The following is a 13508-nucleotide window of genomic DNA, read 5'->3' on the forward strand; positions in this document are numbered from 1 at the left end:
CTGGAGGGGTAAGGTGGGGAGGGATGCAGATATGTCCCAGCGAGGACAGTAAGCCCCTCCCTCACCGGATGCAAGTGATGGAGGCCCGACTGGCACTGTGCAAACTCAGAAATCATCACCTGGAGAACTGAGAGGATCGGGAACCTCCGTCTAAGATAGTCATCCAGGATCCCGACAGCCAACATCACGTTGACGTGCACTGCAGCAAGTGCACGCATGCAAAGCTAGCTCCGCTTCTTTTTTATAATTGCAATTTTTTACAATTGTAATTCAAGAAGATCACAGTCTACCAAAAAGGCAACAGGTCACGCTCCAGGTCCGGCCGAGCAAGCTGGCACTCACATCACTTCCGCTCTCTGCCTCTCTGCTCCCTTTCCTTTCTCCCCACTCCACGCCCCACGATCCGCCTACACCAGGTCAGAGACTCAGGTGCTGGCTCTGGTCAGGGACTGGTGCACTGAGTGAGGGAAGCCACTGCTGGGCAATGCTGGCGGAGTCTGCCATCAGGGGCAGCCAAGCTCCTCTCTGATAACTCTGCTGGCTTTACTCAATCTTCTTTTTTAAAAAATAAAATATTTACTTACTTATTAATTTGAAAGAGTTAAAGAGAGGGAAAGATAGAAAGAAAGAGATCTTCCATGCGCTGGCTCACTCCCCAGATGGGTACAACGGCCGGAGCTGAGCTGATCCGAAGCCAGGAGCCAGGAGCTGCTTCTGGGTCTCCCATGTGGGTGCAGGGGCCCAAGAACTTGGGCCATCTTCTGCTGCTTCCCTAGGCGCATTAGTAGGGAGCTGGATCAGAAGTGGAACAGCCGGGACTAGAACCGGCGCCCGTTTGGCATGCTGGCACTATGGGCAGCAGCTTTACCCAATGAGCCACAGTGCTGGCCCTGCTTTATTGAACCTTTAACAACTTGTGATTCAGTTGAAATACTGGATTTGCTAGCCTGAGGCCTTTTGTGTAGCTCCGGACTGTGTCCTCAGTTTCTCAGGGTAGCACTGAACTTTTACAAGCTGTGCAAATGACGTGGCGACAGGCATCTGCCACACCAGCTCCTGCCTCCATTATCTCCCCCCTCTTCCCAACTCCTACAGGGCCAAGGGTCTCCTTCCCAGATTTCTGGGAGGAAATAAACAGTTTTATTTAGCCCTAGTCAACATAAGTTAAATAAAACTAACAAAGGTCATAGGCTCAAATGAAAACTGTAGTGGTTAAAAAAGGACATTTTGGCTTTTCACTTTCACTATTAAGTATTGCATAGAAAAATATAAAGGAACTGCACTGAAGTGCAAGCTGATCTATTTATCCATATATTGGCTTTTAAATCAAATATAAAAAAGAATAAAATATAAATACAAGTAAAAACCAGAATGGCAGTATTAATTTCTATCATAATTGTAACTCTACTTTAAAAGAAAAGACAATGAAGGGGCTGGCATTGTGGTTCAGTGGGTTAAGCTGGCGCTTGGGACCCACATTCCAGATCAGACTGGTGGTGAATACCTGGCTGCACTTCCTGTCCAGTCCCTGCTGGTGAGCCTGGGACCCAGGTACTTGGACCCTGCCCCTGGTCCCCTCATGGGAAACCTGGATGGAGGTCCTGGCTCCTGGCTGTTGCAGGCATTTGGAGAGTGAACCCACAGAGTGAAGATCTCTCTCTCTCTCTCTGCCTTTCAAATAAGTAAGTCATTTAAAAGAAAGAGACAGAAGAAAAGATAAAGAAATGTTATTGGTTCATGCTGCTGTGCCAAGAAATGATGAGGGAGGGGCTGGCATGGTGGCACAGCAGGTCAAGCTGCCACTTACAAGGCTAGCATCCCATATCTGACCACCAGCTTGAGTCTCAGCTGCTCCCCTTCAGATCCAGCTCCCTACTGACGGCCTGGGAAAGCAGTGGAAGATGGCTCAAGTGCTTGCGCCCCCACCACCCAAGTGGGAGACCTAGATGCAGCTCCAGGTTCCCGGCTTCAGTCTGGACCAAACTTGGGCTGTTGTGGCCACTGGTGGATGGAAAACATCTCTCTCTTTCTGTCTCTCTCTGTCCCTCTATCTCTGATGCTCTGCCTTTTGAATAAATAAATATACAAATATTAAAAAAAAAAAGATGAGGGAAAAGACAACCACAGGCCATGCCTGGGGAACTTTAAGGCTTTCAAAAGTATTAGAATAATCCAGGAGCTACTTACACAGCCCTATGCACAATGCACAAAATGAAGTCTACATATCCTAACAGTGACTCCCAAGTGACAGCTTGGGAGTCAAAGTAGTGAAATAATCTTATCCTTTTCAACTGGCAAATTTCTAGGTAGCTAAGTAGCTGGCATTACACTCATTCCAAGTCCTCTCATTTTCCTAAGCCACAGAAGACAGACTTCAATGCTATCAACTTCCCCTTAAGAATGCACAACAAATAAACAAAAAGGGGGAAAACAGCTAATCTGTGAGAGAAGAAAAACAGAGTATTAGGTCGGAGGTTCAGCCATTGGAGTTTGCAAAGAATGGTTGTTGGGGCATGGATGTAATATGGATACAGTCATACTGCGCAACAATTCCAAAGCTGACTTTCTAAGAAGATACAATAGTCTGGTTAAAGAACACTCGAATGCTAGCCATGAAATCTCCACAATTCTATGTCACGTCTAAGTCCTCTTTAGTCACTGAAGGCCATTGGGTCACTTGGAAAATGCACAGCTTACCTGTCCTTTTCCACAACAACAGGAGTAGGATAGGACTGGTTACTTTTATTGCCAGTGCCCAACTGGCCATAGGAATTTGCACCCCAAGCGTACACTTGGCCTTCATCTGTTAATACTAATGTGTGTGCATAGCCACAGGCAACCTGGAAAGAAGAAGAAGAAAAAAAAAAAAAAAAAACAACACTCAGGCCTGGAAATATTTTGCTGCTAGGTTAGATAGGTTGGCAAACAAAAATGAGAAAGGAGGCTGCCCGCACACAGAGGCAAACGTTAAGTGAACCAAAAGTCCTTCCAGGCCTAGCTCTGGCCCGAAGCGTAGCCAGAATGAGACTGCAGGACGTCACAGGGTCCTGAAGCCTGCTCAGCCCCAGCGCGAGCAGCTGCAGTGCAGCTCAGGGAGGGAGGAGCTGGTTCAATCAACAGACACTTTCAATCTTTAATATTTATTTTCTTTTTTCTTATGAGAGTAGAACATGTCCAATGTGGAAAATATAGAGGAGTATAAATGCAAAAGCACTGGACTCTCAAGTTCAGAGGTTTTTTTTTTCTGTTTATATGTAGACAGATACATTATGTTTAGCTTCTTTTTAAATGACCATATTATACAGTTCTGTATCTCGTTTTTTTTTTCACTTAACGTGACATATAGTACTTTTTCCGTATGATTGAAATTCTTTGTAAATATCATTTCCATCATCTAGATTTGGCATACTTTATTTAATCATTAACTTATCATATGGTTAGTAAATGATGCTATGCTTTTTTTATTGAAGTTATCCATTTTTATTTTATTTTATCTTATTTTATTCTGCCATATCTTCTTAAACAATTCAGTAAGACACTTTCTCTCGCTTTCTCTTTGGTTCTAAGTCAAAGGTCATGGAAGATTTTTAAGGCTCTTACTACACACTGCCAAAAGTTCCTCAGAAAAAGCTGCAACAACTCACATTTCCAAAAGCTGGGCGTGAGAGTGCTCTCGAAACAGACATTTTCGGATGAAGAGGTACAGCTTAACTCAGGGGAAAAGCCGCTTTCACCTCTGCTTCAAGGAGGATAGCCAAGCAGCCACACTTTCATCCTGCTAAGGAAACTGCATCTTTACTACATTAGGATCTCTGCCACTCTCCGCACACAGGGACCGACAGTGGACTTACCCGCTGAACCCGAATGCCTTGCAAAGCGGCTACTCTACAGGGCGTGGGCTGGTTGCCACCACTGCCAAGTCCAAGCTGCCCATTTCCATTGTAGCCCCAGACGTAGACCTGAGAGAAAACAAGAAACTCAGTGTGCATCAACGGCCAACAGCACACCTCACCCATATGACACTGCTGTGAATGTCTGTCCCCAGAGCTCGTGTGCTAGAATCTTCATCTTTAAAGTCATATGCTCACAATATCTGGAGGTGGGAACTTTGGGAGGTGACTGGTCTCCCTGCATTCAGCAATTAATGAGTCCCTGGGTTATCCAGGAAGCAGCTTTGTTACAAAAGTGAACGCTCCCTCCCACACCTGCCCCATTACCTTGGAACACCTTGACCCTGGATCTTCCAGCCTCCAAACCATGAGCTGCATACATCTTTATTCCTTATACACTACCCAGTCTGTGGCATTCAAATGGCCAAGACAGACACTAAAATGGCACACAGGATTTCTGAACAAAATAGGAACTAACTTTCCTACCTCCCCAGTGTCCACGACTGCCATTGAGCACATCTGCCCACACGCTATGTTCACAACGACTTTGTTCTGTAAGCAGCCAGTGACTCTCCGAGGGATGGGCTGGTTGGCTGTTGGACCAGATCCCACCTGCCCTGAGTTATTATAACCCCAAGCAAATACCTATTGGAGAGAAAAGATTAATAATGATGGACATGAATTGACCAAATGTCTCAAGTGGACAATGACCGGTACTTACAGCACCTCATCTCTTCTCTCAAAGTGCTCCACAGACACACAGCACAGGCAGAAACACTGTCATAAAACCCATTCTTACACAATGCATTTTATGAAGTCAGATTATTGGTGTTACCTAAGCAAACAACAATTATTACTGTCAAATATCAGCACCACTTACAAAAATATTTACTTGGTTTCAACCGTATTCTCCAGCATTTGTGGATTTTCACTTTCATTTTTAGATAACTCCACTATAGCAAAAAACAAATTTTAAAATTTACAGTTATAAAGCTCCTTACCACATACAGGTCAATATCAAAAATATAAACACCATAACTATGAATTGCTACCATGAATAAGGTTGACATTGAAGGAGGTAGTTATTTTAATCAAATGACCGTACTTCCGGGACCGCAGTATGAATCACTAGAATCTTACTGGAATAAAGTCAGTGGGCTTTCTGCTGACTGCGCTCACCTCCCCATCAGATGTTAGCACCAGAGAATGGTAAGACCCACAGGCAACTTCAATGACTTGCTTGTTGGACAGGTTGGTGGAGATCTGACAGGGCACTAAACCGTGATTCGTCGTACCATTGCCCAGCTGGCTGTAAGCGTTATGACCCCAGGTAAAGACTTCTCCTTCTGGAAACAAAAAGAAAGTTAATCTGCTTTCAAAGCATCTACTTAATTTATGAAAATATGTATTGCATGACTTCCACAAATGAAAACTAAAAATTCAGGTGCAAAAGGACACTCCATGTCCCTTTGCCAGCAAACTCCTTCAGTAAAAGAATCTATCTGGAAAGTAGGACCTGCATTCTAACTCAAAGGAACAAGGTGGAATTTAAACTCATGCAATTATAATAGCTGCAAGACAGGTTTTTAATAAACATAGGGGAAAAAGCCTCTAAGACTAAAAGTAAAAGCATGAGGTTGAAAGTCAAAAGACTGGAAGGCCATTTAACTCTTTTGGATCTTAATTTCATTATCTATAAAATGATCACTGAGTTAATTTTTATCTTTATTTTTTAAAAGATTTACCTTATTGGGGCTGGCGCTGTGGAGCAGGAGTTAAAGCCCTGGCCTGAAGCGCCAGCATCCCATATGGGCGCCAGTTCTAGTCCCGGCTGCTCCTCTTCCCGTCCAGCTTTCTGCTGTGGCCTGGGAAAGCAGTAGAAGATGGCCCAAGTCCTTGGACTCCTGCACCCACATGGGAGACCTAGAGGAAGCTCCTAGCTCCTGGCTTCAGATAGTCCCAGCTCTGGCCATTGTGGCCATCTGGGGAGTGAACCAATGGATGGAGAACCTCTCTCTCTCTCTCTCTCTGCCTCTCTGTAACTCTGCCTTTCAAATAAATAAATCTTAAAAATAAATAAGTAAAAGAACTGGAACAGCTGGGACTCAAACTGGTACCTATATGTGATGCCAGCTTTGCAGGTGGCAGCTTTAACCACTAAGCTACAATGCCAGCTCCATTTAATTTTTAAAAATCTTTGTGATTATAATATTGTGCATATAACACAGTCAGAAAGTTTCCTAAAACACATATAATATATGGACAGTTTCAGGAAATAAAACCTTATATGATCATCCCCCAAAGCCCCTCAAATATATATCTTGCATGAAAGAATTTAGTTTTTTCTATTTAAACTTCAAATAGAGTAATATAATATATATTCATTTCAATCTGTATTTTCTACCATATTGCCTCTTTCTACTGAGCAATTTCATCTAATCTGTATTTGAGTGTATTTTCTCTTTTGCTGTGTCCACATTGCTATATAACTTGTCCACTGAATTTTCATTTTAGAATTACATGTTCATTTGACTCTTTTTCCAATTTTTGTAATGTCTACAGGTATCCTCAAGCCTTTATTTTCTTCAAATAGCAAACACATCTGTCTTTTAACTGGCTTCTGGTCATTCTAATATCTGTTGTTTCGTAGTCAGTTCTCACTGCCTCTTGTTTCTGCCGACTCATTTATAAAATGAAATCTGCAGGACGTCACTGGCTGGGAATAAGCTCCTGCACGAGGCCCAGCGGACCAAACCAAGAAGGAGTTGCTTCTGCTAAAGTTCCATGTCACCAAGAAGAAACGAAGTTGTGTATCTGCCCGTCTGGGAGATCACGAGAGAGATGAGTGACATCCTAGACAGGCCACTGTCAGTGGCGTGATCATGAAGTTCCCGCTGCGTCAATCCTTACAAGCAAAGAACCACGAAACAATCAACACTTCTTGTTCTTCCTTCCTGCTCTGTTCAGGCCATCTCAGTTTATAAAACCAACCGCCCTTGCTAAGCTCATCAGAAAACACTCTATTTTGTAAAACTTTTATTTATTCTGTTCTATGGAATGAAGTGTCGCCCAATTCTAGAATCACAAATACACGCCAATTGAGGTCTTTAAATTAAGTTGGCCGTAGTTCTGTCCTCTGACACATTCCCAGTGCCTGTTTTCTCCCATACCCAGTTCTCGTGGACCACTGGTTGTTTATCACTCAGGTCCAGGATGAGGCACCTTCTTCTAGGAAGAGGCATATTAACTTCTACCATGTCCCAGGGCACTTCCAGTCCTGAACCTCTAATGAAGTCAAGACTGCACATCTTTTGGAATGCCTATCTGATGTAAATTAAATTACAAATTCCTGGTTGTAACTCTCAGGGAGGTTTATTCCATTTCTTTCTTTTTCTCTCACAGCTTTGCTCAGTAAAAGGAATTCTTCTGTTCAGTAGCTTGGGAAGTGATCAATCCTTTCCCCAAGAATGTACCATTCATGGTCCCAGAGTAAGGTGACAGGCCTTCTACCAGGCTCCCATAAGGTACTTCCGGTCCCTTCACCTCCTGAGTATCCCAACCACAGCTCTGATCATGGCACAAGGCAAATGCCTTCAAGGCAAAATCTGCTTTAAGTTCCCCTCTCACCTCTGAGTAGACATTTTCTCTAAAAGTTGGTCTGGTTAAAAACTGTCAGTGCTTTGATACCATCATAAATTTTTTTTTAAATGTTCTATCTAAAATGTTAGCTGTCTTCAGTAAAGAGGTGGTCTGAACCATCTAACCTGTTATTACTGGAAACCAAAAATCCCTAGAGCTTACTGTTTAAATGTGAAATAAATATCTATGTGATTATTTACAGAATTTATTTTAAGTTCAAACAATACAAATAAAATTAATGCTAAGCTTAAGGATAATTCTAGGAGGTGTATTTTAACTCTAGTATCTTATTGGTCTGAATTCATGGAACCAGGAGGCTGTTTAGTGGGCTCCAGTCTCACTTCTCAACAAATAAAGCAACAGCTGCAATTCTGCATGTCCGCGGGGTTACCTGTGGTAGCAAGGACAACGTGTGGGCCACTCCCGTAGCTGAGGCAGGCTATCTTTTTGCCACTTAAAGAGTCCAGTCTCCGAGGTTCAATGGTGCTCTGGGCATCACCTAACCCCAAACAGCCACTGCAGTTCGTGCCGAGCACAAAAATCTGAGAGAAAAACCACAGTCAGTGGGAGCAGTTCTATTTGTGGCAAGACCATCAATTATACAAAGAGAGGCGCGGCCTTCCTACAGCTAAGGGCTTCGTGATGGAGTAAGCACGAACCCACTTTGCATGCTTTCTTTTTCCCGTTTAGTCCTCAGCAATATAGCAAACCCATTAGCAAAAATACGGGTGGGCAGCTGCGTTTCCATCCCTTCGGGATTACCTCATCGTTCACCGTACTGTATAAAACTTCATTGCCAGCATTGCCAAAGACGCACGCCTGACGAATTAACTGCAGCTCTTCCTCAGAACAAAGGGAAAAAATTGGCCACTTGCCCACATCTAACATCTTCAGTGACGACAGAGTTGCCTGTACTGGCTGAAAAAGAAAATATGCATGGCTTTGAGACCACCAATAAGAGAAGATGTTTCCTTGGCCCCATCACTCGAGCGGAAGAGGGCCACGCCGGTGTGAGGAGGAACAAGCCGCATCTATTTTTGAGAAGCCGCTCACAGGAGCAGGAATTGCCTTCCCAAGCCCACGACCTCTCTCAGCCCGCCTCGCCGGAGGCCCAGGTGGAATCAGATCTCGCCTGTTAATTTGCCTCAAGGAAACAGGAATTGTGCACAGCTGACCTTTGGGGAGCTCTCCGTTCAGCAGGTGCCTCCAGTGCTGGCTATGTCTTAACTGTAGCTGTGGCAGCTAGGCTGGTGGGCAGAACAAGGAAGGAGGCAGGAGAGGGGACTGCCAGTGTATCTGCTGCCAAAGGCTGCACAGGACAAACCTCTGGGAGAGATGAAGCTCAAGGTGACGGTCCCCAAGTCTCAGTTCACGGGCAGGCTCTCCCCGACCTTCTGTGGGAGGGGCTGGTGGGTTTCCTTAATCCTCATTTAGGTCTGGGGACTGGTAGGAAGAAATCCCCAGGCAGCACATGTACCGTTTTGCTCGAGTGGCCATAACAAAGGTATGCCACACTGGGTGGCTTAAGCTGCACACACTTAATTTTTTCACAGTTCTGAAGACCTGGAGCCCCAAACCGAGGTTAACACCTAGTTCAGCTCCTGAGGCTTCTGGGGAAGACCTAGTCCAGGCCTCTCTTGGCTTGCAGACAGCTGTCTGCCCCTGTGTCTGTTCACATCACCTTCCTTGTATACATGTCTCTGGGTCCAAATTTCTCCTTCCTGGAAAGACCCCAGTCATGTCAGCTCGGGAATCAACCCCAAGACCTCATCTTAACAATTATATTTGTAATGTTCTCATTTCCAACTAAGTCATACTCTGAGCATGTTGGGTGTTAGGTCTTTACCACATGATTTCTGGAGGGTCACTATTACCTCCATAACAGCATATATTAAGATCAAGAGTGTCTGCACTCCCCTAGCAGTATGAAATGTGTTGTTTTAAGAGAGTTGTTATGTATTTGCTTCACTGAAGCCATTTTCACACGTACTTTTCTACTTTCCAAAACTTTGAGTGTTGCAATAATGGCAGATTTGACCATTTCTTATTAAAATTACCAAAAACAAGCTTGATTTAAAGGAGCAAAGATGTTCTAAGGCCCCTCTTTCTTATCAGCTGTTGAGTCAACCTTACTCTAGGAAGGAGTTTGGGCAGACCCGCTACTTCCGGCCTGCAGAGCTGCAAGAATGCTGATCCTCCTAGCTGAGGGGTCAGCTGAGGTTGAGAGCACCGGCAGCAACTCTGCCTTGCAGAGGCCACATCACTGACTTACGAGACTCTCTTGTCCCCACTGCCATGAGTTACTCTGGGGCCACCTTCTCAGATTCCCCAAGTTCATTTCATGAGGACAGATACAGTCTCTTGCATAGCCATGGTCCCTTGAATGGGGTTATAAATACAATCAACACTGGCAAAATGGACAGACATCAGGATGGATGGCCCTGCTTCCAGCTTCCTTTTCATCCCATCCTCTGTAATGCCTTCACCTGCAAAATATTCCAATCTCCTGACCCCTCAATTCTCAGCTCTCAGCTCCCATAATCTTCACCTAAGACGTAACATCAACATCCTCAGATGTTGAAATTTCCCTCTGGTCATGGCCAACACTCCTAATCTGGTCTTGAAAGCAAGTTCTACAGTGAGTCAAAGGAGACTGAAGTGTCACACAACCATCTCAATGGCCACTGAGCCCACAGCAGAAGACAGGCAGGGCCACCACCTTTTTCATGGAATTACAATAGTCTCCTGGAGTCTGGAGGGGCTTGGCTATGGGACTCCCTACGGATACCAAAATCCAAAGATGTTCATAATCTATGCACATCCTCCCACAAGCTTTAAATCATCTCAGGATTAGTCATAATACTTAATACAACATAAATGCTATTTTTTAGCCAATAATGACAAGAAAAAAGTCTGTAGAGACATAACCACCATAGGCCTAACTATACAGCACACGAACCAGACATAAAGTGAATGCTACTCAAACCAGGGGTGCAGGGGAGAGAGAGAGGACCCATGAAATGGTAGTGGCTACAGCAGGGGGTGCCTGCATGTCACTTCATTCAAGTGGACACCATAGCACCTATCATGTAGCAAATGCAGATTTCGCTTTGGGAAACTTTCTGGATTTTTCTCCTCAGATATTTTGAATCTGAGGTGGGTTAAACTTGCAGAGATGGAACCCAGATTCTGGGGTTGACTGGTTAGGTCTCTTTTCCATGGTTGGGTCTCTAGCTTTTCTAAATAATGTTCATGGAACTACTGAGTGCGGTGGCTACAAAGAGTTCTAAAGAACACTTTGTAGATGAGAAACTTGAAGAAGGCCCAGACAGGGGCTGTGGCAGTTTGAACAGTGTTGCCTGAAATCCACAAGTCATGATCTCATTTGGAAAGAGAACCTTTGCAGACGAAAGGACTTAAGATGAAGCTACTCTGCATTAGTGAGCCTAAAGCCAACGACTAATGTCCCTGGAGGAGCAGAGACATATAGCAACACTAGGGAAGGAGGCAGTGTGCCAACAGAGCAGAGCTGCACCACCATGGCCAGGAGCACCAGGATGACCAGAGCCTCTGGCCCTAAGCACATCTGGACTGCAGACTTGTGCCCTCTGCACTTCAATGGAATAAATTTCTGCTCTAAGCCTCCTGGCTGGTAGTCATTTGTCACAGCAGTCCTAGAAACTAACATACAGGCTGAGCAGATTGTCTCTGCCAAGCGAATCATACTGTTGGTGGCACAGCCTGACCCAGAACGAAGCTTCGCTGCCACCAAACCCAGCCACGTTCCTTCACCATGCCACTTGAGTCACAAGATCCTGCACCAAGAATGGCGCCTTCTATTATTACCTTCTGGGCAGCTCTTTGATCCTGAAGCAGTGATGACTGCTTCTGCACTCACTTGAATTATCAGAGCATTTTACTAAAATAGCTACCAGAGGTAGGACACTCTGTGGGCTTTCCCTATAAGACAATCTTAATTTGTCAATTTTTTTCAAATGTCACATTTCTAGGAAGATACAATTATATGCAAGTGTAAAACTACATCCCCAGGACAGGATTAATCTAGTAGCTCAAATGCCCATGTGCCGCATCAGAGTACCTGGGTTTGTTTCCCAGCTGCGGCTCTGGTCTTCAGCTCCCTGCTGATGCAGACTGTGTGAAGCAGTCATGGCTCAAGAAGTTAGGTCCCTGCCACCAACGTGGGAGACCTGGATTGGGTCCCCATCTCCAGGTTTCAGCCCGGCCATGGCTGCTATAGGAATCTGCGGATTGCACCAACACACGGGAGACCTCTCTGTGTCTATTTGTCTTTCTGCTTCTCAAATAAATGAATAAATCCATGTCCCCATTTGTGTGTGTATGTGTTTTAGGAAAGCAAAAACTACATGATGACATTATGTTAATCTAGGAGTCCTAGACTCATTATACAAAAATAATTTTTTTTCTCTATGAGATACTTTGTTTACTAGAAGAAGAGCAATTTTCCCAAGTATACTACAGAGTTAAACACAGAATCTCATTAACGTTAGTTTTTGTCTAAGCTTCTACTTAGAATTACCTTTATATCATGAAGGAATCCTATCCTCTGTGAGGTATGCTCTTCTTTTTTTCCTACTTAAGTGTGTAAATTTCAAGAAGGACAAAGTTTGGGAAATGGCATCAAGTATTTAATTTAGATATAATAATGTCCCAGTTAATGAGATTCTTAATATGTTATTTCTCATCTTCACAACAATCAGACATTGATATTGCTACCCTCCTTCTGTATACGAGGGAACAGAGGCACTGAGACACTAAGTAACAGCCAAGGTCACTAACTTCTAAGTGGACCAGTCCAGGTTAAAGGCCAGATTTTGTCCACACATCAGCTGATGCTAACAAAAAGCTCACAGGGAATGCAATGCTACATTTATGATACTACAGTGTTTGCTTGCACTTGTAAGCAACATAACAAACAGGGCAATGATATCCACTGTGGGCTGTCTTCCACAAACAGGGAGGGTAGCAAGATGCAATGACTGAATGATACCTCTTTTTTTTTTTTTTTTTTGCTAGGCAGAGTGAGACAGTGAAAGAGAGAAACAGAGAGAGAGTTATAGACAGTGAGAGACAGAGAGAAAGGTCTTCCTTCCATTGGGTCACTCCCCTAATGGCCACTATGGCCGGAGCTGCGCCGATCCAAAGCCAGGAGCTGGGTACTTCCTCCCGGTCTCCCATATGGGTACAGGGACCCAAGCACTTGGACCATCCTCCACTGCCCTCCCGGGCCACAGCAGAGAGCTGGACTGGAAAAGGAGCAACCAGGACTAGTACCCGGCGCCTCAACTGGGACTAGAACCCGGGGTGCCAGCGCCGCAGGCAGAGGATTAGCCAAGTTAGCCATGGCGCCAGCCAATACCTCATTTTTTTCCTGTAAGTCAGACGTCTGGATTTCATCCTGCCCTGCCACAAAATCAAGTGGTTTCTCAGATGCCTAGAATCGGCTGTACATTCCAACTGGCTCCTAGGCACTTGTCTGCAAATCATTAGTTCTGAACTTTCTTCCCAGCCCACCTGAAACAAGCCCCATGACTGACTTCTGGGAGTCCAATGTGTGTGTGTGTGTGTGTGTGAATTAATTAATTAATTAATTTGAGAGGCACAGTTACACAGAGAAACAGACACAGAGAGAAAGCGATATTCCATCTGCTGGTTCATTCCCCAATTGGCTACAACGCCTGGAGTTGGGCCAATCTAAAGCCAGGAGCAAAGAGCTTATTCCAGGTCTCCCACACAGGTGCAGGGGCCCAAGGACGTGGGTCATTTTCTGCTGCTTTCCCAGGCCATCAGCAGGGAGCCAGATCGGAGGCGGAGCAGCCGGGACTGGAACAGGCACTCATATGAGATGCCGGTGCCGCAAGTGGAGGCCTAACCTAGTACACCACAGCACCAGCCCCTCCAGTGTACTTTTAAATACACTGTAACCTGCAGTCTACACAT

The 13508-nt window shown here is 44.7% G+C and overlaps 1 protein-coding gene across 47 annotated transcripts in view; it reads right to left on the reverse strand.

The window, feature by feature from the left end:
* The window catches only part of RCBTB2 (RCC1 and BTB domain containing protein 2), a 43899-nt gene that overhangs the window by 16403 nt on the left and 13988 nt on the right, over positions 1–13508 (reverse strand). For all 47 annotated transcript variants that reach the window (XM_008273815.4, XM_070048843.1, XM_017350312.3 and 44 more), the window contains 6 exons: positions 8292–8447; positions 7921–8071; positions 5070–5236; positions 4377–4535; positions 3852–3959; positions 2698–2840 (listed from right to left, as the gene is read on the reverse strand). In XM_008273815.4, the coding sequence (XP_008272037.1) occupies positions 2698–2840; positions 3852–3959; positions 4377–4535; positions 5070–5236; positions 7921–8071; positions 8292–8417 (854 nt within the window). In that variant the 5' untranslated portion in view covers positions 8418–8447. The remainder of the gene's footprint in view (positions 1–2697; positions 2841–3851; positions 3960–4376; positions 4536–5069; positions 5237–7920; positions 8072–8291; positions 8448–13508) is intronic.

The sequence above is a fragment of the Oryctolagus cuniculus genome, chromosome 9, assembly GCF_964237555.1.
Source record: "Oryctolagus cuniculus chromosome 9, mOryCun1.1, whole genome shotgun sequence".
NCBI lineage: Eukaryota > Metazoa > Chordata > Mammalia > Lagomorpha > Leporidae > Oryctolagus > Oryctolagus cuniculus.